At 43.6% G+C, this 27,059-nt stretch overlaps 1 protein-coding gene across 2 annotated transcripts in view; it reads right to left on the bottom strand.

Moving 5' to 3' along the window:
- Positions 1-592: 592 nt before the first annotated feature.
- JAK2 (Janus kinase 2) overlaps positions 593-27,059 on the bottom strand; it is a 1,290,985-nt gene continuing 1,264,518 nt past the window's right edge. For both annotated transcript variants that reach the window (XM_086961493.1, XM_086961492.1), the window contains 2 exons: positions 14,762-14,875; positions 593-2,486 (listed from right to left, as the gene is read on the bottom strand). In XM_086961493.1, the coding sequence (XP_086817619.1) occupies positions 2,379-2,486; positions 14,762-14,875 (222 nt within the window). In that variant the 3' untranslated portion in view covers positions 593-2,378. The remainder of the gene's footprint in view (positions 2,487-14,761; positions 14,876-27,059) is intronic.

Genomic DNA, 27,059 nt, shown 5'->3' with positions numbered 1-27,059 from the left:
GGGCCAGGGTGCAAACTAACCGCTCTGTATAATATTATTACATCCACATTCACCCCGGAATTGTTTAAAAAGGGGAAGGCCTTACTTTCATCATTCTCACAGGTCTAGTGGCAAGAGCCAATGAGAATGGCTGAACCTTCTCCTGGCAAGAGGGTCATAGCTGATGATTTGGGGGGCAACGTCTACTGGCGGAATTCCAAGAAACTGCGTAGTGCTGGCTTTCTTTGGGATCGGCCCTGGAGAAACGTTTAATTTTAAATCCGTCCAACGCAGAAAATGTGCTGAAAGGCAGGGGTAGCAGAAGGCCACGCATTGAACTGATAGCACAAACAATGGCGCCCACTTTAAATTTTAAAACAGCTGCGAATTTTCTTTTGAAGCATTGTTTACCACACCAACATACTGCAACAGTGATTACCCCCTGTACTGAAGGAGGCAGAGTTGTATTTGACTTACTTAAAAGCGCTATCCAGCACGGATATTCCCAAAGCTATATTTTTAAACTAGGAACAACTACTTTTACTTTGTTCGAATTCCAGAATATGCTTTCAAAATATATATTTTCCATGTACACAAGAGGCTAGCCTTCACATTTGATTGTAATAAAGCTTTCTTTATTAAACTTTGATTTACAAAAAATACAATTATACGTTCATAGCTGTAGACGCTGGAACGGCAAAGCCATACTTTCTGCACAAAGTACTTTCTTTGATGCTAGCTTAAAAGAGTACGGAAAAGAGGTCTGTCATACTTGCGTCACACTAGTAAACAGGTACATTTGGGCAGCTGGCTGTGAAAACGTACTGTGAAGTCACGTTTGAAGCAATGCGGATAGAGATGTGGAAACAGTGTGGCAAACGAGACCCGAAACATATTGTTGCAATATGACTTGGTGATCCCTGTGGCACATAACATTTCCTCATACTGGCACTGTGCAGCTCAAAAACGTGTTTAAGGTAGAAACCGCAAAATAAGCACGTTAGAACTTCAGTAAATTAGAGGTACTCTCTTAGTTCAAAAATATATATTTATTTGTAGTCACAAGTTTCTTTCATCATTTTCCTAACACGTTTTAATGTATTACAATGCCCTAGAAAAACTGGACATGAAATGCCCGTCTTACCACCATATTATGCTTTTAAAAAAGTAGTTCACAATACTCTTTTGCTTCACCCGCATCTCCGCATCCAAACCCTATGGTTAGCTGCAATAGGAAAATAAAGTGGACATTTTAAGCCCCCAGTCTTCCCTGAAGTCTTTCCTGGACGCTGCTCGAGAGCTTCCGCAGCTCAAACGGGAATGCCACGCCTGCTGTATTTTTTTTATGCTGCAGCACAAAGTAACTAACAGATTTAAAATCCCAGCATGAGGGGGCAGGGCAGGAAAGGAGTTTCATTCACACGGCTAGCATTATGCCATGACGCCCTTCACAACACCCCTCCCTATCAGAGGCTCTGAATGACTTGAGACAAATTGGAAAAACCTTTCACATCCTATCAAAATGCAGAGGAGACCTTATATTTAATAACACTTAGTCGTGACAGGCACATGGAAACGAAATTAGGAAACTGATTGTGCTATGCCTTTGCAACGTCTGCTCTACTTCAAAATTCTTTTTTTCAGGTGTGGTTGGGGAAGCGAGGTGTAGGAGGAACAGTGTACATATGAAATTTAACATTTGATCCCTTCTCTTCATAATATGTACAGTGCACGTAACAAGAAGCTAACTTTATACATCTGTTCATATTGCTGTTTGCTGGCCAGTGATGAATTTCAAACAGGCACACAAGAGGTTTTTTTAAAGTTTTTTTTTAAAAAAAGGTTATCTATATTTCTCTGAGTTTAATGCAACATCAACGTCATACTGTATTTACACTGGGAAAATATTTATATAAAGCTAAATTCAACACAAGCCCTTTTGAAAAACAACAATACGCCAACCTATCTATACATTCACAGAGAAAAGACTATACAGATGTTTGCTGTGTATGCGTAGAAGCAACTTATGTACATAAGAATTTTTCTTCTTCTCTTTGTCTCCAAAATCCTTCCAGGTTTCATTTAAGTCCTTCCTTTGTTGCCCAAATAAGGCAAATCATGGCTGTAATTGCGTAAAGTGACACCCGTCTCTTTATAAAAATAAATCCTCTTTCACATCTCACATGTGATCTGCGTGTCCTTGCAGTAGCAAATGTAGCACATGTATAGTATACATGAAGAGTTCCAAATGCGAGGAGGAAAGCGTTCACGCAGGCCGACACTGCGCACTGTCCACTCCCTTTTAACCATATTCTGGTAGCAAATGTGGCCAAGGTTAACCCGCATTTACAATTTGCTTTGTATTTATTCGACATGTCCTCATGATGGCTGTTTTCTCTTCAACCTCCAAGGCTGTCCCTTGCATGATCGACTCTTAGTCCAAGATCATTAAAGGTGGGGCGTAAACTTACGTCACTCTTCCAGCAATCCATCATGATGGCATAAATCTGTGGGCGAAAGAAGATGAGTTACCGGGAGTGATCCCTTTTGTTTAACATATGCATGAAGCGCTCTTGGAGCAACTGAAAATCTGGCTTGAAACTAACGACACGACTATAGAAGCATTTTGTGCACTCAATTTCAACTCAAGTATAGAAAAAATACGAATTTGTGAGGGTAAATTCACAATCCTGTAGCACAGAATCAACAGTGACAGTATTTGACACTTACAATTGTAAATTACTAAAGTGGAAATCCCAAAACTATGGTGAAATGTATGCAATTGCAAATTCATTCTTTGAGTTTTATATAGCGCGAACTTGAACCGAACCGGGTATCAGAGCGCTTTACATAGCACCAGTTACGTTACATGAGGACACACATTCATTTTGTTAGGCATGGGGAGATTAAATGATTTGCCCAGAATCTCAGGAGGTTTAGCGACATTACAGAGACTCGAACCAGGTTACCCAGGTCGAGCGCCCTAGCCGTTAAGGGTAAATTTGTCGGCATACCTCAATTAGTTTATTTATACAGGTAGGTGTGTGTCCCAAAAATTATTAGGGGAATTCACATAACCTTTGCAGACAGTTTACTATTCAGTAAAAGCACACACATTTACAATAGTCAAGGGCAGGTGTAAGTGTATTTCCAGGGTTGGAATGTGGAGTCAACAAATCACTATTTCATGGAAGTACAGGTAATAGGATTACCCCTAGGAAAAATAGTTTCCATCTGGAGAACGCAATTTAAATGGGAACATTTGAAGTATGTACCATTTTTATACAAATATAACTTTCAATTCTTTATTTCTAATTCTTACTAATGCATGGTACTCTTGGAATTGTTAACATGTTTAGATTTCCCAGTGTACTCCTGTAAATTCTTTTTAAATCCCATTAAAAGAGAGAATTTTCTCTAAACATAAGTATAGTCCTACTATAGCAAATTTCAGATTGTCCTAGCAGGCTGTAAATGCTTACATTTTGCTTTGTCTTTTCAAAGTGCTTCCACCTCGGAAACCCTGTGTGTTGGCCTATTGCTGCATGCTTCACTAAGCACAGCAGAGCAGCATGTCTCACAAATAATAAAGTTTTATCCAGTACGCATGAGGCAGAGGTCTGTCAGAGACTGACTCTCCATAAATTGGCTTTGTAGTGCAGGTCAATATATTTTGCTTCCTTTTTTAGAACCTGCAGCAGCCACAAGCGTGCATTTAAGTAGTCTGGAGAAAGTACTTGCCACACTCCTTTGCCTATAAACGCCCTCTGAAAATAGGAAGTGGTAAGCTAAGGGCCACTTTCTGAGTGCGAGTTGACTTGAACCTTTTCTAGTCACTACCAAGTGGTTCTCTATTTCTGTGCAATTCGAATCAATGAAACAAGGTCCCACATGATTACAAGTCACAATATACCATAATGCGTGCATTGAGCTTCCCAATGGGAAAACACATGACCATACATGGCGCTTGTAATGCGTCAGTGATGAATTAGGCCTGTTATATAAAAGGAACTCCAGCCCCTGCAATACTCCCAATAAATAAAGTCCTTTCAAAAGGAAGTTATTTAATATTAAGAGACCAGGACTGTTGCAGAATAAATCTGGGATCTCATATATTTTATCGGTTACCCAGATAGTGACCTGTCACAACAATATCCTTTTCCCTCTGACACCAGGGGATATGGCTAGCTCGTCGTGGCCTTCCATTCTAACTTTGGAGGCATTTTTAAACAAGCTAAGCAAACTTAAAACACTATTGTTTCAAAAGGAAGTAGCACTAACATCTGCTTGAGAAACTTTTAGATTACAAGTTATTAAACACCAACCTCCCATTACATTTCGGTGAATTGGTTCACTGTATTTTAAATGCATTTAATACTGCTGGCCTTGCTCACTTTTTCAAAGTTATCGGGTTCTGGCCTAGTTGGTTCCTTCTAAAAAATCTTTGCAGTAATACAAGCTTTTACTCATTCCATTTTTTCCAGTGTGTTCAGGAGCATCCCGCTGCTATTACTTCTTGTCTGCGGCACTTTGGTACTATTTTTGCTCCTCCGCAATGAATGTTCAGTTTGCAAGCCCACTGGAACTACCACCACTTCAGCTCTGCCATGAGTGCATGCTTTGATTCTTTGGAATCCCCTTGCTCCAGGAACTGGACCTTGCTTGGTCATTGTCATTCTGACCTGCCTGGTTTACCTGCTTGCAATCCATGTTTCACTGCCTCTGGTGCTCCTTTGAATGGGCAATAGATATTTGCCTGGCTCTACTGATGCCAGCTCCCATGGGCATAGACCTGTTGATTAGTCCCCTATGGACCCACTTTCAAAGTTGTCCCTTGGGCCTGTGGCTTCTTCTGAATGCGAGCTATGAGCCACTTCTTTCAGCTGAAATGAGAGCTTCAGGACATGGATCACTAGCAGTTGGCTCTAATAACACGGATGCGGGTAACCTGGTTACTTTCTACGTATCAGCGGAAACTAAGGATCATGGTTTTTCTCTGTAGTTCGTAGACTAAGGCTGTCCAACAATCATCATCTGTGAAGACAGAATCCATTCTGGGTTCATTGGCATTTGGACTTGTGAAAGAAAACAGCATCATTTGGCTACATTTACAAATTTACATGTGGTGTTTTTGCATCATGATTATAATCCTTCTTTATAACATGCTTAATAGCAAAGACTTGAACTTGCTTAGCTTGTGATTTACGTTTTTATTATTTAGTTAGTGGTTATGTTACTGTCTCAACCAAAGTGGGGAGTTGAAAAGTCCACAAAAGGGTCCACTCTAGTACTTCCCTATGTTAGCCTACCTGTCGGTGGTAGGCTGCCTTTGCTTTGCACACATTACGAAAAAATACATTTGTTTTTGTGCCACACTATTATTGTAGAAACAGGCTGCATATTTTTTTTATTATTTAGCTCTTCTGTTGGGATTCAGCCAGAACATTTCCTACAAGGTCGAACACTGTGCCTAGTTTTCCCTGTGGTCGGTCATTAACACATCTAACACACAGACATAACAGAGAGATCCAGCTGCTGTTTTCTAGCTTTAGATACAAAGAAGGGGTTTGGCCCGAGACCGGTCAGGAAGGGCCCCTATAACGTGTCAAAAATAGAGGTCCTGGCTGGTGCTTTTATTGGCTGCTGCTTCTTTTTAATCACAAACCATTTTCTTGACAGCCTTATCACGTTCCCTTAACGAAAATCAAAGAATAATGAAACACATTTTTAAAGCGATATCTGCAAGCACTTAATATCTACCTAATTGGTCAGTCGAAGTTTGGGAAAAAAAACCAGCACAATATTAATTAAACCAGATTCACAGATTACCGGGAAACATGAATTCCATATAGGAACTTCTTTAGTCCTGAAGGAATGCAGATATTCTCCAGTCATACACCCTGAAGAGAATTAAACCCCATCAACTAACGAAGGGGACCAAAACGGGTCAGCGTTTTTAAACTCCTGGGATATAATCTAATTATTATTCTTCTATAAGGAGCTAATTGTGTCCAATTTATTCGTCCTCATAGTTACATACAAAAAAAATGGTACCCAGCAGGCTACAGCCTTAAAAATACGTAAAGCAATAGTGTTGTAAAAACCAACAATAAGGCAGTAATGTTTAAAAATGACTGGTTGATGCAAAAGATGTTTATTGGTTTTTGTTAACAATGTTTGTTTTATGACTATATTAAGTATTGTTTCAATTCATGTACTGTCACATGTAGTCTGTTTCTTTCATTGACATGTCCTAACAATGTCTAAATTTGCTTAAATATTACAAACCGAGTAAATGAAATACTTTAGATTCATTACATATTTAATGGTCTAAGTCTGTTTAAATAAACACAGGCCTGGACCTCTATTTTTGACACATGTTTTCTAACATGGCATTTCTAACCATATCAACCGAAACTTGCCGTTTTTATAATAGAGAGGAGAATTTCTTGCAGAGATATGACTCTGGGATGAGCGTGCCAACCTTGCGCAATCTGAGATTCAGACCAGCTAATGACAAATGCCAGTAGGTATGGGGCCCTGCTCTAACCCCAGAGATCTGTGATATATTATTGGGCTCACGTAGTGAGGTTATGCTTAGGCAAATATATAATTCGCCATGGTAGGGCTTTTCATTGTGTACAGTCGACTGATAATGCTAATTACTCAGCTTAGTTGCATATGCTTCCTAACTGCAACACAGTTAGTACATGATAGAGCACGTTAATTTAAATAAATATTGTAAACTTTCCTCGTATCTCTTGGCCGTTTATTAGGGACATCTATGAGTGAGAGAACGAAGGGGGATGGCCTATTACTGGGGACTAGAATGTTGTGTTCTGGGGTGCCAACTTACCTGCTACTCTGTTGCGGGTAAGGCATTATGAGCTAGTCAGGATTTGGGCCAATAGGTACTAATGTGGTATGGTGACTCAGTCCCTACATCCTGATGTTCTGTGATCCCAGGCATAGCTCTGTTCCCAAACACAATCCCTACAACATTGGAGCCCAGTCACCCACTAAACCTGCTCCTTAACTATGGGGCCATCAACTCCCCTGGGACACGATTCAACCCAGAAGCTCTAACCTACTGTGCCAGGTATGTAAGGAAGACGAGAGGCAATAATCTGTCGTCTTGGATTTCACTTATCTAAACAGATCCATATGGTCAATATCTCTTGCTACAACGTGATATTATGGTACTGTTGTTTAAGGGGATAAGATTTGTAAACTCAACACACATGGGTATGATGTGTGCAGCTATGAAACTCGTGTATTCATATACTAAGCTAAATTGAGAGTCTATACCTCAATAGTTTAAAAACCTTCTAAAAAGTTAAATATAATCCACACTATTATATCAAACTATCAAACGATCTTCTCATTCCTGTCAAGTACACACAACTGCTACAACCCCTCCGGTCTGCCTCATTTGTCACATTCTACTGATCCCCAAATTCAGGCCCAGATTTACTGATGCTTTGCGGCGTGTTTGCATCACTTTTGAGATGCAAACATGCGTTGGGGTGAGATTAGTATCCAATAGAAATCGGGATATGCATTGGATATTATCCCACAGTAATGCAAAGTTGTACTATGCACTGTTTTGAGTTACTTTGCGTCAAGGGGTATTTCATGGGTGGTGAATGAGGGTCCTATGCTAACTTTTCGACCTTCAAAGGTATGGCCTACACATGGTTTTCCTCTTGTGCTACTGTAAACTGAATATGCCTTGTGTAATAAAAAGCCCTTTCCTGGCCTTGGTCAACTTATCACTACAGCAGACTATTTTTATGCTCGTTAAAAGATATCAAGAAACTTTACCTTACATTGTCCACTGGCATCATTACACCTACCTCCTAAGCATATAAGTGGGACGGTCCAGTAATGTATCCAGCACTGGGGTGGAGCTGTTAGAGACACCCAAGTGTTAACAGTGTCTCCACCAGTGAGACTGAGGCAAGCAATATTATCAAATGGCAAAGATAGGCAGGAGCAACCTCCCTTAGCTACACACACACTATGCATCACTTATATCGGGGATCTCCACCTTTTCTTTAATAAGACATACTTCTGTTTAACAAGAATAACCCATAGTTACTAATATTGTTAAAGTTTAAACACTGGCCATATCATACAAGACCGGAACCAGTTTGCTTTTCAGTTTCTCTTTAAAAATTACATAAGATCAAAGGAAGAAGCACTGAAATTGCTCTCGTTTTACTGCTGGGGACTCAAACCGCCATAAGCTCAAAATGCTGGATGTACGAGGCACAGCCTAGAACTTTTCACTGAATATCGTTGGATGCACAATGCATCTAAGACCCTTTCTATGATGCATAAATGCACCTTGGCTTGCCTTTGTAAACCTGATGGGAATCGGAGATTGGCGACAGGCTTCCAGCTGGTACTAACAGGTTCTAATTGACTTCTAAATGTGGTCATACATTTATAGGATCAAGGACACTGGCTGGAGTATGCTGAACGCATTCCACGTTCGGGTTAATACTCTAGACCTATTTTCTCAGGCCGTGGCAATCCTTAGCTCAAGGTTTCCACTTGCCATTCAAGCACACATACACCAGTGTGACGCATAAACCAAGTCTTAATTTGTTCTCCCCATGCAGTAAAATCTTAATCGAGCGATTTTTAGTCAAATATATATCTGTATATAGAGGGCCCCTCACATAAATAATTTAAGTTCTGTTCATTCTCATTCCTGATATTTTACATGCACTGTTAACTATTTTTCAGGTGAATTTAGAATTTTGACGCCTGGCTGCGTATTTACTCACTTCTGGGTGTGGGAAGTGGCAGAGAGAAGTGAACGAGCCCACCCCTCTCCTAATTTTTCATGAGCCATGATCCATTTAACCTTCACTCAGATCATCCACATACCCATATTCAAACCCTTTTTTCTTTTTTACAGGAGACAAGAGAAGCCAACTTACCCCTCCAGTTTCCCTTTTCAACAGCATTCGCTCCCCGCTTCATTATCTTTCGCAGTTTTCCTGAAAATGTTCATACCAGCTAAACTGGATTGCTCTGATGCAGTTTAACTTGATCTGCCTGCCCACTTTATTTACAGGCTTCAATTGGTTCAAAAGTATGTAGTCAAATTGGTTTTGGGCTCAAGAACCAGATCTCACAAGCCATGGCATTCTTTCACCGGCTACCCGTAAATCAGAGCAATATTTTTAAGTCACTTTGCCTTGTGCATAAAGCTGTTTACTCCACAAATTGTTCTATAATTCGAAATAGGTTTAAGTGGTACCACATTGTGCACTCCTTGAGGGGAATCAGTCTATGTCGGTGGTCTCATGGCTCAAGCGATCCTTGCGATCGAAGAGGTTGAGCCTCTTTGATCACTGTGGCAATACGATGGCATAAGCTACTTCTTCACCCCAGGAAAGAGGAAAAACGTATAAGAAACAGATAACCGGTGTGGTTGACAAGGAAGAAGCACAAGACTAAGAATCCCATAAACCCCAGGACCACCATCACCTGGATCCGGAACGAGCCTGAAACATTGGGATCATAGCCCTAATGTCCTGGAATCGTTGTTGCAGAAGGAAAGTCCTGAACTCCACAGTATACAGGAATCGCCCCAATGAATGGGGGCCTCTGAGAAGGAATCAGGTGGGACTTTGGTTAGGCGAACCCCAACGATGTTAGGAGTTCTGCTGTTGGTCCACTAATGACTGAGGGGAGCTCTCCTTCGGCAGTCAGTTGTCAATGCATGGGAATACAGAGATTCCCCACCTATGTAGATGGGCAGCAACCACCGCGATAATTTTCATGAAACCTCAAGAGGAGCTGTTAAGGCCTGAGAAGTACTGTAAACGGAAAATGTTCCTGACTTATCTTGAATGCTAAGTAACTCCAGTGGGACTGCACGACAGGTATATTAAAATAGGTGTCCTGTAAGTCCAGGTGCATCATCCCATCACTTAAGTCCAAAGCAAAGACAGTCTGGTCCACATAGGAAAGATGTCACACCCTTTTCCATAGCTAGGAAATAGAAAGCGCAACAACCCTTGCCACTCTCAACGTTCGATACCTTCACCATAGAATCCTTGGAAAGCAACAATTGCATCCTCCTGTAAGAGGATCCTCCGAAATCTGTCCTGGTGTGGGAGCAATATTGGCCATTAAGAATAATTTGCAAGACCCATCTGCAAGATCTGATGGATCACTAACCAGGAAAGAAAGTTGGATCCTGCCTACTTGTGTTGGCCATGAGCAGCTAAAGGCATACTAAAGCAGTTTTTGGGCCAGTGTAGCAGGGGAGGAGGAGTTGGAAGACTGGTGCCCTTACAGACTCCACGTTGTCTATCCGATCTGTATCTGCTGCCCCGAAAGAAATGGTTGACTGGTGCATCACTGGTTGAGAGGGCTGTCTCTGTCTATACACCAGTCCCGATGAGTAGCTTAAAAACTCCCAAAAGTGGTGCAGAAATTATTTTTCAGGAGTCAACAGCCCCAAGGAATGCAATGAAGTTTTACACATGACTCGGACCCCCAGAGAGAACAGTACTCTTTACCACTGATGAGGTAGTCTCTTGTTATTTGAGGCCACAGAAGGGAGCCTAAGGGACAGCGGAGTCATTTACGGTCCCATTAGGTAATTCTCGAGAAGCCTAACCGTGTATCCCTTTCCATCAACAATCCCCCCGCGACATTACTTGTAAGAAGTTGAGAGATCGGGATATACGTACACGGCAAGTGTGGCCTAATCACTGAGACACTTAAAGGCCGACAGTAAAACCAATTTAACTTTGGTCACTTATGTTAAGTGGAAACTACACAAGTCGTATTCATTCAGAACAGAATTTTCTACTAGCAGCAGCATTTTCAATGAGGCGATAATTGAAGCCCATGCTCCAATCAGGACACGGAACTTGATTATTACAAGTGACCCTCCATATTATCCCAGGGGCGATTGTATACACCCCCTGTGCTTGGCAGACAATTCAAATGTCTTGATAAAGGTGGTCATAATAAGGAAACATCACCGAAACGCGTCGACACAACTAAAAGTGTATAATTCAAGTCTCCAACACTACAATTGATACGCTGAGGTGGTAGCGATACAATATTGGTGTTACCAGATCGGAGCAAGAATGTACAAATCTGTATCCAACAATTTTATGTTGTAACTGTTCTGTCTGCTTGTAATTGTGCAGGTTGCAATTAACTGTACTGTCTCAATTTTACTTTTTTTTTAGATTAGGGATCTAGTTCAGTTATCCCGATTAACTGTTGTTTTTTTAATGTATTCAAAATAAATGAATTTTTAACTTTCCCTATGCATTTGTTGTATGTAATTGTCACGTCATAAGGTTCGTTATTTTAAACCTGTACTTAGTTGTGCCTTAAGGGAAATCCCTCTCCCTCACTTAGTTTTACCAACAGCCCCAAGGAATGCAATGAAGTTTTACTATCTTCAAAGCAGTCCAAAACAGAGGCTATTTTCTCATCGAAGACGTGGGACCCATTAAATGCATGTTCAGTGAGTCCTGGAAGTCACCACAGCACCTAGTTGACCTCATCCAGGCATGCAGAAGGACCACGCTCTGAACACCTACCCTGCAAATTCAGTCCGGAGTATTCAAACCTGTGTGTATAACATATTCGTCTGTGTCTTGCCTACCATGTATTGTCTGGTCCACAGAGGCCCTCATATCTTCCAGGACTGCCAGCAAGATCTCGCTGGCTGTGTCCCAGAGAGGATGGGTGTAGAAACCCAACAGACATACTGATGTTGTGGTCTGCCAAAGGAAACCGGATGCAAAGAATTTAAGTTGGCTAAAGGTATCAGCCCTCTTAGATTCCCTATCAAGAGGAGTGGTGGGTAATGAATGGAGATATAATTTACTGGTCGAGGCCTGCTCAATAGGGCTCTCTGGGGTGGGATACTTATTGGGGAAATTTGAGTCACCAGACACTGGCCTATAAGGTCTGGCAACCTGCTAGATCACAGGGAGGTAAGACCATGGTTTTGATCATTGAAAGAAAGCAAGGGATTTGATGTTACTGGCCCAGGCAGTAGGATTTCCACAAAGCATTTGTTTCAGCCTCAATGTAGGGTAGCTTTAGCTCAAGTATCACAAACTCCCACCGAACAACCACTGCTAATGAGGAACTCGCCTCCATTAGTGGCCCATGTGGCAAGCAAAAGATCTGTCTTGTGGTAGGTGTCAAGACCACTGGTGTTTTGTTAATCAAGGTAAAACAAGGGAAGAGCGAGCCAACAACATCCTGGAGTGTACCCTGCTTTGACAGTATCAGATCCAAAAACATAATAGAGCCTCTGTTGATAGCTGTAATACGGTAGAGGCACAGGATTAGAGGCTGCATTATGACAGGTTCTGCTTTCCTAATTTTGTAGCATGACATCAGGTGATGGACATAGGTTTGAGATCTGACATAGGCCATGATACCAAGTCATCTTCCAGCATCACTGGCAACAGTGTTGGGATCTGGTGTGTATCAGGGGGCACTGGAGTTGGTATGGGCCCTGCAGCTGGCCCCAATGGGGCAGACGGTGCCAGGAGAGTACTGGCCAACAGAAACTCAAAAGGAGGCCCATGCAGTTCCTAGGGGCTCAAAAGTGCAACCGCGAGAGACAGAAGCACACTGAATATATGCTGAATGGCCTGTTTGAAGGCCTCAATCTGCTGCGAGGTCGATGACCAGACCAGTAAACTCGGGGTGCATCATAATTAGTTGAGGCATCGGCTCAGTGACCAACAACCTCGTTCGAGTGTGTCTTGATCTTAACACCCTGACATCTTCTCCTTGGTGTCTGAGTGGCATGATGGGGATGAGCCATGCATCTCTTTTTTATGCTTGTGTTTGGTCTTGGACTTACCGGAAGACATCAAGAGGTAGGCAACCAACCATGGAAACACCCCTGAGATCGGGACCGAGTCCTAGCGCATGACTTGCAGTGGGACCTTAAAAAAGGCTGCAACTCCTTGCGCTCAGGAGCATACTGCTATGCCTCCCCATCTTGAATTGCCTTTGGATGCATGAGGACGCTCTCACCACACAACTAAGAAATGTATCCTGAGGCACAAAAGACACTCCTTGGGTGGACCTGTGACCGGCATCTTCTTTCTGCAGTTGTGGCACAGGTTGAATCCTGTTGTTTTCAGTGGTGACACAGTTCTATAGCATACTGCATGAAGTTCGAAAGCTGCCAGAAAACAGACAAATTCTGGAGTTTATGGATCCATGTTGAAAGGCACAGATAAGAAACAAACTGAAGTCAGCCTGAAGCCAGAGGAAGAATCTGCATTTAGATGAATCCTTCAGAGACTATATTTGGACCATGCCACACTTTAACCCCTTCGCTGCGGGGGTAATTCCCCCGCTGTGCTGGGGGGGAGGGGGCGCGCACAGGGCCCACATGCTCATGACGAGCTCAGCTCGTCATGAGGCACGGTGCTCCTGTGCTCATGACGAGCTGAGCTCGTCACAGGTGCACCGGCTCCCGTGGAACGCTCAGCACAGCAGGAGGATTTCTCCCCGCACCTGAGCGTTCCACGGGCCATGACGAGCTGAGCTCGTCATGAGCACCGGAGCGCCGTGGCTCATGACGAGCTCAGCTCGTCATGAGCATGGGAGGGGTTAAAGCTATGCTTTACAACCATAACGTATGGTTTCCTCCTTAGCAGACATTAGTTGGTTAATACTGTGCTATGAAAATAGTAGATTGCTAACAAACATTTTCAAGCCAAATGTTTATGAGTCCTATCATCACTCTCAGTCAGAACATACTTATTTTGACTTTGTACTACGTGAAGCTAGAAACATAGAATGCTCTCTTGATTGCTGATGGGAGTAGGCCCTAGCAAGTTCTGCTAATATCACCATCTTCATCCAGATCGTCATGAAAATCCAGCACAAAATGGGGCAGCAGACACTCGATTAACTGGGAACCATAGAGGTACCATATTTCTGAATTAGAATTGGTTAGATAGAGGCAATTTATTTTATTTTTTCTAAAGTGCATAGCAGGCTAGGGGCTTCCCTGCGCTAAGTGACTGAGCTGTGAGGGGGAAATATATATATATATATATATAAAATTACTGCGGGAATAACTGTTTGAACTTTTTCCTAAATCTAGACTCCACTTTTACTAGTTTCATTTCATGTGGCAAGGAGTTCCAAAGCTTAGGTGCCAAATATGAGAAGGATCTGCCTCCCTATATACACTCTTAATTCTTGTAGTTCTGAGAAGTTGTTTTTGAGATGATCTTAAACTTCTATTGGGGACATATGGCACAACCAGGTTTCTAGTCTTAGGGGGGGTCCTCTATTATTTACTGCTTTAGAGTCAGATGAATAGAGCTGGCATCAAACAAATGTGCAATGACCATAAACTGAGGAAAATGTGAGAATTGTTTGTAAAGCTTGATTAAAAAAATATTGAAACAGTAGCAGCATCTTGACACTGAAGAACAACAAATGTGACAGCCTTTATCCATAGAGTAAAGCGAGGGGGAATACTGGAGGAGAGAAAAGGTTACATATTTAAGAAGCCAGGAAATAAGTGACTTCTTGGGGCTTTTCCCTACTAATCATCAAAGCTGAAGACTTCAATCTAGAAGATGCAGCAAAAACATATCAAATCAATGATTTGAGGATATAATTGTATTACAAAGAGTTGACTAGTGCCCACCCTATTCTTTTGTCTACAAAATCTGACAGAAAAGAAGAGAAAAGGACAAGTCAATCCGAAACAGTTACTAATATTGTGGTCTACAAACAATACCTCCTCAGGGCATTCGTCGGGTTTAGGGAGCCGTGTGCTATTCTTCAGAAGCTCTATTAAATGGAATACAATCATCTGGCCTTGTTTATCATTCCCAATAATACGCATGAATACCTAAAAGAAAAAAAAAGTTTTTTTAAGCTTTCAAGTCCACAACTTTTATTTACAAAAGACATTTTCAGACGTATTACATCAAAAATAGCAATACACAGATTTCTGATGGGTGCTTCATTCCATGCCGATAAACAACTTTTGACAAAGGAAGTTATTTGAAAATTATTCATGTATGGCAATGTTTAAAAACATGACTCATTTACCAGTTTTTAATTTGTGGATTCATCCTATTTCTTTAATTGCTCTTTTATAAAAAAAAATGGAAACTACAATTTTAGCACTACTGTATAAGTTGTGAATTTTACTTGCCACTACATTACAACTCTCAACAAAGACATGCTGTCAACTAGAGAAGGCGCGTTTAGATGGGCTATGGCTGCACAGCAGAAACATACAAAATCAAATCTGATCCTAGGGCCAATACATGGACGAATAGAATTTGGATAAACAAACCGATGATGAAAACTTCTACTTAAAATGCATTATTACAATTGGGCCAATTGCAAAACCTCAAAGAGATTATATAAAATTTCAAATTTTTATTGTGAAAGCAAATTCACCCCAGTTTGATACCATCTGCTAGAAGCAGGCACCACTTTTCTATTAGATTCTTTTCCCCAAAAACAAACTGGTCAAAAACTTAAAAACTGTAGCAACTTACAAGGTCTCATAATGAACGGCCCAATAAATAGGGGGTATCGTTAAGTCTGGGACAGGGAAAATATGGACTTTTACGAGTAGGACCATGTGGACCTACTAAAAAATATTGAAATAGAAAGGAAATTGGCAACCATAGTTCGATTCTCTTGGTAAGCCCCCATTTTGGGCCAGACTTTCATCTGGAGAATTCAGCTGTATTTAGTAGCCGAAATCTGAGATGAAAATTAAGAGGTTTGTTGTGTTTTCTCAGATCTCATAATTGTGAGAGGGCTGGTAACTGTTGTTACCGGCCCTGTAGGAATAACGAAGCCTTTCGTGATGAGGAGCATAGACTTCTACAGAGGACAAATGTCTTCTGAAAATTGAAATGTGCTGACAGAGTCACCCCAATGAAACCAGCAAAAACCAACAAAACCTTATAACAAGCCAGCTGGCACACCCCAAAGCTTAGAACCAAGAAGCACAACTATTACTAACTAGAGAAAAAGTGGCGCCCCACATGGAACCCCTCAGACAGAGATGCTCACAAAGCAGCCCTCAGCAACTACCACTGGCATATCGAGGAAGCCAAGAGAACAGACATCACAGCCCGCCTCTATACAGTAGTCAACCACACAAAAGAACTCTTCAAAATTGTCATGGAATTCTCCAACTCAGCAGCCACAGAGAACACAATCCACCCCTCTCAGGAACTCTGCAACACCCTCTCAAACTATTTCCACAGTAAGATTGCCACCATCTACAACAACTTTGACCCCCTACCCACTGCCCTCAACAGCCTCGACCAACCAGTACACACTGGCCAAATGATCACCACTTGGTCTCCGCTCACCACTCAGATCAGCACAGCCCATCATGTCATCCATTCACTCTGGGGCACCCGCCAACTCCTGCCTCCACTGTCTTTTCAACCTCAGCATGGAACCCACCAGCACCATCACCTCCTACATCATCACAGCATCCTTACCAGACAGAAGGACACACGGAGAGGTCGGACCTCTCCTTAAGAAACCCTCTGCCCACCCCAGTGAACTCTAAAATTATCAACCAATCTCCCTGCTCCCCAACCAGGCCAAAGTACTCGAGAAGGCCATCAACAAACAACTTACAGAGTACCTGGAACAGAACCACCTACTGGACGTCTCCAATCAGGATTCCGTGCCAACCACAGCACTGAGACCGCACTGATCGCTGCCACAGAGGATATCAAAACGCTCCTTGACCGCGGAGAGGCTGTGGCCCTGATCCTTGGTGACCTTTCTGCTGCTTTCAACACTTTTTCCCACCACACCCTTATCAACGAACTCTACAACATCAGCACTCAGCAAAACGCCCTCAAGTGGATCATATCTTTCCTCACAGGACGCACACAGAGTATCTGGCGACTTTCGGGGGAGAACATGGCGGCCGCGACAGATGCGGGTTGCTAGGTGCCGCTGAGCGCTCCACCAACGGACGATACACCCCCCCCCCTTCTCAAATATAAAAAGCAATGTGCCTCACGAGCTGTTCTTGACGGCACCTGAAGCCCCAGGGGTCCCGGAAGTGGGCGTAGATCCGCTGCGGGTCGGCGTCAAGGGATACTGCTGGATTAGAGCCGCCCCGGAGCTCTGAAAGAGCTGCAGGGCAGCAGCGCAAGGTCTTCTCTGGGGCAGAGGGAGCAGCGTCTGCAAAAGCGCTTCTATCGCATCGGCAGGAGTGGAGGCTTCTCTGGCCCCAAGAGGAAAGAAAGGAGAGCTCTTTCCAGCAGAGGAAGAGGAAAAGTGGAGAGGCGGATTGCTGGCGAAGCAGTCACCTTGCAGAGAGGTAGGGGGGCTAGCCGAGAAGTACAAAAGTTGGTCACACCCTGTGCTGGTAGCCAGAAGGAGAGGGAGAAAGCTAGTGACTTGGTGGATGGTGGTGGGGTCAAGTTCTGAACCCTGAGCAGGTTGGTGAATCCCCTTTAGATTACCGGTCTCTTATCCCGGAGGCCAGTACAGAAGGGTTTGATCCACTAAGTTACAGACCGAAGGTGACAGCGGGTAAAGAGACCCAAAGGTAGGGGGAGGAAAGAAAGGACAAAATGAAATTCTAAATCGATAAATAAAAAACACCCCCTCCTTGGGGACCTTTTTTAAAGTTCTTCCACCTGTGGTGAATCTTAGAGGTCGGGAAAAAAGTGCAGAATAGAACCCGGATGGACTTGAGATGGCAGTAGAGGAAGGTACAGCTTGCCCAGCAGAGTCCAGTCAAGTAATAACAGTGGAAGAAGAAGGGGTGAGAAGAGTGGGGCCCAGTTGGACGATGGCACATTGGACAAAAATAGGGAGGATCCTCCTTTTGACAGACGCTTATATGATCTCGGAGAAAAGAACGGGGATGTGGGGGCCACAGGAATATCTTTAGAGGCTATCATTTCTTCACTCTCTGGGGACATCAGAAAAGGTTTAGCAGTATCGGAGGCGATCCAGGGTGAGATACGCAATTTTTGTGAGGCTTTAGAGAAAATAATTGACTATGACAGTAAGAACACAAACAGAGACTTATGTTGGGGAGCTGAAAAAGCATCTAAATGATAGCAAAAAGGAGATTCAAGCATTGCATAGGGGGAACAAGAATTGCAGGAGAAGAGGGATCAGCTTGAAAATAATTAAAGGAAGAACAACCTGAGAATATTGGTTGTCCCGGAAGGAAAGGAAGGCGATGACATGAAATCATTTGTGGTCTCCCTAATAAAAGAAGGGCTTCAGATTGAAGAGAGTAATCGAAAAATATATCCAACGGGTACATAGAGATCCCTTCAGAAAAAAAACAAATATGGTGATGTTGGTGAGGTCCAGATAGTTGAAAATAACTTTTTAAGAAATTTGCGGTCTGTAACATCATCAACTTCCACCTATATCATACATCAAGAGCTGGGTTTAGGATTGATCTCAGACATTATAGGTATGGCCCCTTTACTTAAATGGATTAGCATCTGGATAAATCCAGATCTAGAATTGAACCGTATCATTATTCGCGATTGTCTTACACTTGATTTAGCTGGACGCATTCCGTGGTTAAATTACGTTAAAAAATCTGCAATTTATTTGGGAAGACCCGAATTATTTACTACCCCAGAAAAACTCCTAAAAACAGATATGGTCTGGGTTAAAAGTACCTACCTTACTATATCACAATGTGAAAAAGAGGCCAAGGAATTAAATAAACCCCTTGTGCGTGCTCATCAATTGCTATGTACATCACAAACGATTGAGCCATATCTCACTATTGTAACTAATCAGCACCATCGTTTCCTTTTGGTCCGATTCAGATTGAACCAGTTGCACTTAATTATTTCTGAATCAAGGGGATGGAATAAGCTGGAGGACATGGCAGTCTGTACGTGTGACAACTGTTCTACTCAAGATTCGATGCATTTTGTTTTATTTACATGGGCAGGTGGTAGACTAATCAGGTGGGTAAAGATAGCGTTAGCGCCTGACAAGCTAGCGGAGTTATATTGCCATGTCGCATGCTCTCTAACAGAGGTTTCTCACCTCTTGAGCTTTAATTGGGATCCCCCCCCATCTCCACCTTCAGAGTTTGCAGTGCCTCCACAACAAGCTTCTCTGTTCCCTGGACGGTTAATTTTACACTACTGATACTAAGAGGCCAAGGGTAAATAAGCGTGATCATTGGTTCAATAAAAACTGTAGGCTGGCTAAAAATAACCTGATAAGGGAGGTAAAATCGGGGTCCCAGTCAAGAAATAGAAATGCAAGGGAAATTTATAAAAGTTTGATCAAGGAGGCCAGGGCCGAGTGGGAGGCCTCAAGGTGGGAAAGTATCAAAGCAGCCCTGGAAGCTCAGGAGTTTTTTGGAACCTTGTCCGAGTTGGGTCGGCTGAAGGGACGTCTGCTATAATTCCTAACCTTAGTGAAGAGGTGTGGCTAGATCACTTCAAGCCCCTCTATTCACTCAGCAATCCCGAATCCCGTGTAGATCGAGCAACCCAAATAAGTACTCCTGAACCAGTGCACCCGGAGGCCCTGGGCCTTGTTTGCCCACCCTGTACCCTCCTTCAAGTTCAGGCGGCCCTCAGAAGTTTGACGCTGGGGAAAGCTCCGAGCTTCGATAGGATCCCCGGTGACTTATATCGAAGTGAACAAAAGGTTTGGGCCCCCTACATTTGGGTTTATTTTAACGCCATTCTACAGGGGTTGGAGATCTCCCCAACCTGGCTGGGAGCTGAAATCATTCCCATTCACAAAAAAGATTCCCCTCTTGACCCGGCCAACTACCGCTCCATCAGTTTGATCGACGTCCTCCAGAAATTATTTGCCCGCTTCCTTTTAACAAGGTTGCAGAGTTGGATGGACGAACACCACATCCTAACTTCCCTCCAAGCGGGTTTTCGTGCAAAGGTTTCCACCATTGACCAACTGTTTAGATTACAGTTGGTCTACTGAAAGACGGTTTCTAATGGGGCAGGTAAGCCTGTATTTGATTTTCGTGGACCTTTGGTCCGCATTTGACCTGGTCCAAAGGTACAAGCTCTGGGCAATATTGTTGGAGATGGGTGCCCCGGCCTACCTGTGCCATCTATTTAAACGTATGCACCAAGGTACATACGCAAGGGTGAGATTTGGGAGGAGTGGGGAGCTGTCGGCTCCGTTCCTGGTGGAAAATGGAGTTAGGCAGGGGTGCGTCTTGGCCCCCATGCTCTTCTCCCTCTTCCTTAACGGGTTGATAGACCACCTACTGGGAGCAAGAGACCTGGACTCTCCAAGCTTAGCGGGGCGCAAGATACTGTAGTTCTGTAATTTGAGGGTCTGTGGTTCGGTGGTTCCAAACCCGTTCATAAAGATCGTCGGAAATAGGCGATTTTAGTATCAGCGGACCGCAAATGACGAGTGTAGTATGTACGAGTGTTTTCGTCATGATCGATCAATGAGAACACTGTATATCTAGGGATTTCGTTTGAACCCTCGGGTTCCATTTTGTGAACGGCAGCCATTTTGTGTGGTTGCCCTCACATAGGCCGATGACTATAGTCGAGCGAGTCCTTGGGACACGTACACTTTAGCTGACTTTTGAATGACCTGGCCGAACTGACTCCCTTGCCCGAGGCTGATTTCGCTGAGCCAGTTCCTTGTTAAGCAGCTGGTCAGATAAGGATCAAAGAGCAGGACATGCCGAAGTTTACAGTACACTGCACCCACCTTCTATCTTACTTCCAATCTGTGTCTGCTCCTTCCTTTACGACATAATCACTGATTTGGGCTGAGGTTTTACGATAAGTTTGTCCGGCCTGATAGAACAAGTTATTGGAATGTGCTTGGTCATTTCTGGTGGGTTGGACAACGGAAAAAGGGATTGTCATCATGCGCTACTTTTAAAATGTCATTCTGTGATTGGTTGGTTTGTATGTAATTGATGCTAGCCTAGAATGTGATTTTTGGCTTAAAAGACCATGCTCCGCTCATTGAAATTGTGCAGTCTCTAGCGAACCGCCCGTGTGTGCTTCGTAGACCTTTGTTCCTGGTTGCAGCCAATAAACTTTGGTCTTTGATGTCATCAAGAAGTGTCCCGTGTCTCTGTTTGCCAAGGCAGGGGAACTCGAAGGCATCGGGCGTTTTCCCTGACGCCGCTGGGTTCTAAAACCCGGTTCTTCAGTTGGCGCCCAACGTCGGGCAACTTCAGCTGTACCGGTCCAAGCCCGAAGATCGTGAGGAGCTTCGTGTGGAAATTCTGGAGGAAGGCCTGCCACTTCATCGACCCCTGTATGTCGCCGTGGTCCGAAAGTCTTTGCTGTGAGGTTCCCCGCTTTTCGACGGCTACGAAGGACTGCTGCCCTGACTGTCGCCCTGTCTTGGAGCCATAGACGATTTGTAGAGTGAGACGATAGACGGGTCTTCTGGTGACGCCATCGACATTTCAGTTAAGTATGAGTGGAGCGTCTCCCAGTCCTTAGTTTGTTTTGGTATCCCTTCGAGGATCGCTTTGACTTGGTACCTGCAGGCCCCAAAGCCAAGGGACTCGTGTTTTCACGAGACTATCGTTTCGAGATTTCCCTTGAAGTTTGAAGCTAGACTAGTGAGCGAAGATGCCTGGTTTTAGCAGACTTGGAAGGATATTTGGTTGTGGTTCTTCTAGGGATTCCCGATTGGAGGATTCGTGTCGGGTTCCTCCGATTGGAACGCCGACCTATGAACTTTATGTGAAGCATGGTGTGGGTCCCATTGGATATAATGATATCTGGGTAAAATATACGAGGAAAGACGGTGTCCTACAGTGGCCCCGTAATGGTAGTTTTGAAACAGAGATTTTAGACAATCTCGAAGTTAAATTGTTCAAGAAGAAAGCCCGGCCGGCAATGTTTGACTCTTTCCGCATATGGCGAAAAGAAGCCAAACAGAAAGAAATTAAGCTAGCGAAGAAGAATAAAAGAGAACGAGGTTTGTCAATGGTGCAAGCTGCTATAGCGTTTAGGGATAATGAGGAAGAGCAAGAGAGCGAACAGATGCTCAGAGTTAGGAAGTTAGCGGTAGATAAGTGCTACCCAGTTTTGCCGTCTACAGAGCAGGAAAAGAAGAAAGATCTTGTGAAAGATCCTTTAATGTCACATCTATTGAGTTCGCCACCCCCTTATGCACAGAATGCTACGGCACCACTGCCGCCAGTTGTAGCTGTGCAACCTCCGGTTGTTTTGCCACCTGTGATTCCTCCACAGCCAGCTCCTTTTCCGTTGGCTACTATTCCTTTGGTGCAGCCTTCTTGGGGGCCGCCAACTTTGCCTCCTCCTTCGTCTGCTACATCTATACCTAACTATAATACTCCTTCTGTTCCGACTGTAGATTCTTCTAGTATTGTTCAGTCTTCTCTTATTCTGTCACCTTCTCCTTCTACTAGACAGAGAATGACTGCTGCAGCTTCTAGTTTCTTCTCTCCTTTGTTGGGATCATTGGGTACGTCTCCTGTTGTCGAGCGTAGACAATCACGTTGTCAGTTGCCTGATGCTAACGAGCGTACTGTTTTGGATCACATGGCGCGTAAATGGGTTACGTATTCTACACAGTACGATCTTGAGGGTATTATGGATGTTTCCTTCAATGGGAAGCACCGAAGCAACGGTACGTCTAGGAGATGATGTGTGTGTTCCGTCATGAACAATGGGTTGAAGAAGTAGGTAAAGCTCCTTCTGAGTTGTACCGAATACGTTCTGAATTTGTGAAAGGGACCGTTGTGGGTCCTCATGATATTGGGAAAGCAGTTGCGACGTTATTGTCATTTCGTAGTGACACTCCTTCTGAGCGGCTGTTTGAGCCTGATTCGTCAGTTAGGAGAGGAGCGCGTCAATATCCGATGCGAGAGGTTCCTCCAGTTTGGAGACCTGCTGATGCAGCTGCTAATCCACCTGTTGTTGCACACTTTCAGCGTGTTTGGGTACATGTTCCTTGGAAGCATGCTGAAGTCTTAGCGCTTAAGCAGACTTTTCCTGATCCGCGCAAAAATCCAATGGGATATTATAAAGAGCTGACTCAGACTGTAAGTTCGTGTGTCATGAATTTGGCAGATATAGATATGTTGTTTGGGAATGTTGTTCCAAAGCCTATTTGGGGAAAGATTCGTCATACGGATCATGCACAGGAATTAGGTGACACATGGGCACACCTTAGAGATGCCGATAATAGACAAGTAGGTGGCGCGAAGCCTGAGGATTCGATTACTGAACTTCCTGGTAGGATTATTAATTTAATGAAGACCTTGATGCCTGAAGTGCGTGTCAATTGGGATAAATTGTCTGCGTGTAAGCAGAAGAAAGATGAAACGGTGTCCGACTTTTTCACGCGGTTTGAAGAGACCTTTGTAGACCACAGTGGTCAGGACATGACTACCGAGGGTGGCCAAAGATTGTTCGCTGACAAATTCGTACATAATTTGCTTCCCGAGTTGTGTAGTAAGTTGAAAGATTCTGAGAGTGCTTGGGCTGTTTCCACGTCAGCGCAGATTTTAGCTACGGCCCAGTACTATGAAAATAGGCACAAAGCTGAGTTAGAGAAAGCGGATAAGAAGACTAAGGAATTGAAGACTAAAGTTCTTCTACAGCAAGCTTATCCACCCCGTACTAATAATCAACGTGATTATCAGCAGACTCAACAATATTCGAGAAACTCGCAAAGGAACGAGTCTTCTCAACAGCGTTTTCCGTATGGGCCTAATCAGTGTGCCTACTGCAAAGAAGAGAGCCACTTTAAGAATAGTTGCCCGTTTTTTTTACAGCGCACAAATGGTGCTTCTGGTGTGAGAGGTCGAGATGCTCAACAAGCGCCTAGAGGTAGAGGTCGTGGACAGAACCTACGTTCTCTGCCCCCACAGAGTTCAATGAATAGTTTTGATCAACAGACTGGTTCGTCTGGTAGGACAGCTCAGTACTATATGGACGATTACTATGTCAAAGGTGAGGAAGTGTGAGGTGATGATTGCTAGGACAGCCATAAACAAAGAGAGGGAGTTGTTTCAGTTCCAGTAGATCAGAGTGGACCCTATGTCGAAGTGATTGCTTCAGGTGTGTCAGAGCCTTTTCTATTGGATACTGGTGCTGCAAAGAGTTCTATTATGCGCTCTAAACTCCCTGGCGCACCTTTGTCTGGCTTAACCCCTTCCAAGCTGATGACGAGCTGGGCTCGTCATGGCGTAGCCTCCTCGCATGCTGATGACGAGCCCAGCTCGTCACGTAACATGCAATTTACAAAATCTCAGCGTGCGAGCGGAATTCCGCTAGCGCGCATGAGGTTAAAGAATGTTTCAGTAGGTTTTTCTGCGCCCCGGTTACGAATCCTATTTCTAGTCCTTTGTCTCTTTCTGTTGGACCTTGTGAATTTGAAGCCCCCCTCATCTTGACGACAGGTTGTGGTGAGAATTTGTTGGGATTGGATTTGCTAAAAAGGTTGTATGCAACGTTGTATTGTTCTCAGTCAGGAGTACATCTTACATTGGGTAAGAGAGTGATCTCTCCGATGTATTTATCTAAAGATCGACTTCCACCTGAATTGTCTTCTCTCCCTGATTCTCTTTGGGCTACTGGTCCGAATGATGTAGGCCTTTTGGAGATTCCGCCATATGTTGTGACGTTGAAAGCGAATGTTAAGTTGCTGCGTTTTCCACAGTATCGTATTAAGAGTGATGGTGAGCAAGCACTTTTAGCGATCATCTTTGATCTGATTGAGAAGGGGTGTGATCGAGGAAATGAGAGGTAATGTGTGCAATAGTCCGGTTTTGCCTGTCTTGAAGAGGACAGATTCTTCACAGCCTCCTGTATATAGGTTTGTGATCGATCTTTGCGAGGTGAACAAGATCGTTGTTCCACAATTTCCTGTTGTGCCTGATATCACTGCTTTGTTGACTCTGATTCCGGCTACAGCCACATGGTTTTTCGGTGATTGACTTGAAGAATGCTTTCTTCAGCATCCCGATTGCCGTGGAGAGCAGAGATATTTTTGGATTCTCTTTAGGAGGACGAAGTTTCCGCTTTAAGCGCGCTCCTCATGGCTACTGTGAGAGTCCATCGATTTGTAGCCAAGCTTTGAAAAGTCAACTGGATATGTTGGTTTTACCTGATGGTGCAGCTCTTATACAGTATGTGGATGACTTGTTAGTTGCGGCTGATAATGAAGAGATTTGTAAAGAGGCTACTTTGTCGCTGTTATACCACTTGTCTGGTTTTCAAAACAAAGTTTCTCTCTCCAAGTTGCAATATTGTCGACAAGAAGTAAACTACTTAGGTCACCTCTTATCGAAGGAGGGAAGGAAACTGACCCCAGAAAGAATTCAAGCTATTGCGAAAATGAGTATGCCTACAACACAGAGAGAAGTACGTGCCTTTTTGGGTATTACGTCGTATTGTAGACAGTGGATCCCTAATTTCTCCTTGTTAGCAAAGCCTTTGATAGCTCTTACTGTTAAGGATACTCCAAATCCTATTCCTTGGACTGACGAATGTCAGAAGAGCTTTTCAGAATTACGCAATGCGTTGTGTTCGGCTCCTGTGTTGGGTACTCCAGACTACAGTAAGCCTTTTACATTGTATGTTCACGAGAGAGAGGGATGTGCATTGTCAGTGTTGACTCAACAGTTCGGCAATAAGCAACGTCCATGTGCTTACTTTTCGTCGACTTTGGATCCAGTAGCTAGAGCGTTGCCGAGTTGTTTGAGAGCTACAGCAGCAGCGGCTGTTTCTATTCGACAGTCTGCTGGTTTGGTAATGAACAATACGTTGACCGTAATGGTTCCACATGCAGTGGATACCTTATTGAATCGTACCAAGACACAGGTTTTAACTAGTGCTCGGTTGTCGGGTTACGAATTGACACTCTTAGCGAGTCATGTGCATATAAAGAGATGCAACACGTTGAATCCAGCCACGTTGTTGCCAATTTCAGCTGAGACAGATAATGACACAGAACAACATGATTGTTTCCTTAGAACTGAGGAAGAAACGAAATGGAGGATAGACCTTAGGGATACTCCTCTTCCAGAGTGTGATGGTACTTTGTGGGTTGATGGTTCATGCTTTAAGCTGCTCAATGGTGATACGACTGCGGCATATGCTGTCACGACTTTGTATATGATTGTTGAAACTGCACGTATCCCACATAATTCAGCGCAAACAGCAGAGTTGATTGCATTAACGAGAGCATGTGTGTTGGCAAAAGGAAAACGAGTGACTGTGTATTATGACAGCCAGTATGCGTTTGGTGTGGCTCATAGCTTTTGACGTTTTGTGGCGAGAGCGTGGGTGCTTGACTTCGCATGGAACGAAAATCCAACATGGTCAGTTAGTGTATGAATTGCTTGAGACTCTTACTTTGCCATTGCAAGTAGCGATTGTGAAATGCAGCGCGCATAAGAAAGTTACGGATGATGTTGGTCGTGGAAATGCGTTTGCAGATGAAGTTGCGAAAGAAACTGCGAGAAATGTGACGAGCCGAATGTATGTTGCAGGTCCAGCGAGATGGGTTCCAGATGGAAGTATGTGTGAAGATATGGTTGAGAGTGTGAAATCCATTCAAGCTGAAGCTACAGAGAAAGAGTTGAATGAATGGAGAGAAAGTAAGGGTAGATTGGATTCGAATGGCTGTTGGACTGATTTGTCCGAGCATCAAAGATGGTTATTACCTGATGCGTACGTTCTTCCAGTGGTTACAATGGCTCATGGGATGGCACATATCAGTGTGAAAGGGATTTGTAAGTTGTTGGCTCCGGTTTGGCACAATGCGGGAATTCCTAAGTGTGCAGAGAATTTGGTTAAGAACTGTATGGTGTGTTTGATGTATAATCCTGGTAAGGGAATTCCAACACCAACTGGTCATTTTGCTCCTCCTACGTATCCGTTCGAGGCTTTGCAGCGAGATTTCATCCACATGGAGAGGTGCAACAACTTGAAATATGTGTTAGTGGTTGTTTGCTCCTTTTCTAGATGGGTGGAAGCTTACCCTTTGAAGGACAATACTGCCTTATCCACAGCGAAAGCCCTTATCAAAGAATTCTTTCCCAGATTTGG

This window comes from Lissotriton vulgaris, chromosome 3_1, assembly GCF_964263255.1.
Source record: "Lissotriton vulgaris chromosome 3_1, aLisVul1.2, whole genome shotgun sequence".
Lineage (NCBI taxonomy): Eukaryota > Metazoa > Chordata > Amphibia > Caudata > Salamandridae > Lissotriton > Lissotriton vulgaris.
The sequence above is the reverse complement of the archived record's forward strand: the minus strand, read 5'-3'. Positions and strand labels throughout refer to the sequence as shown.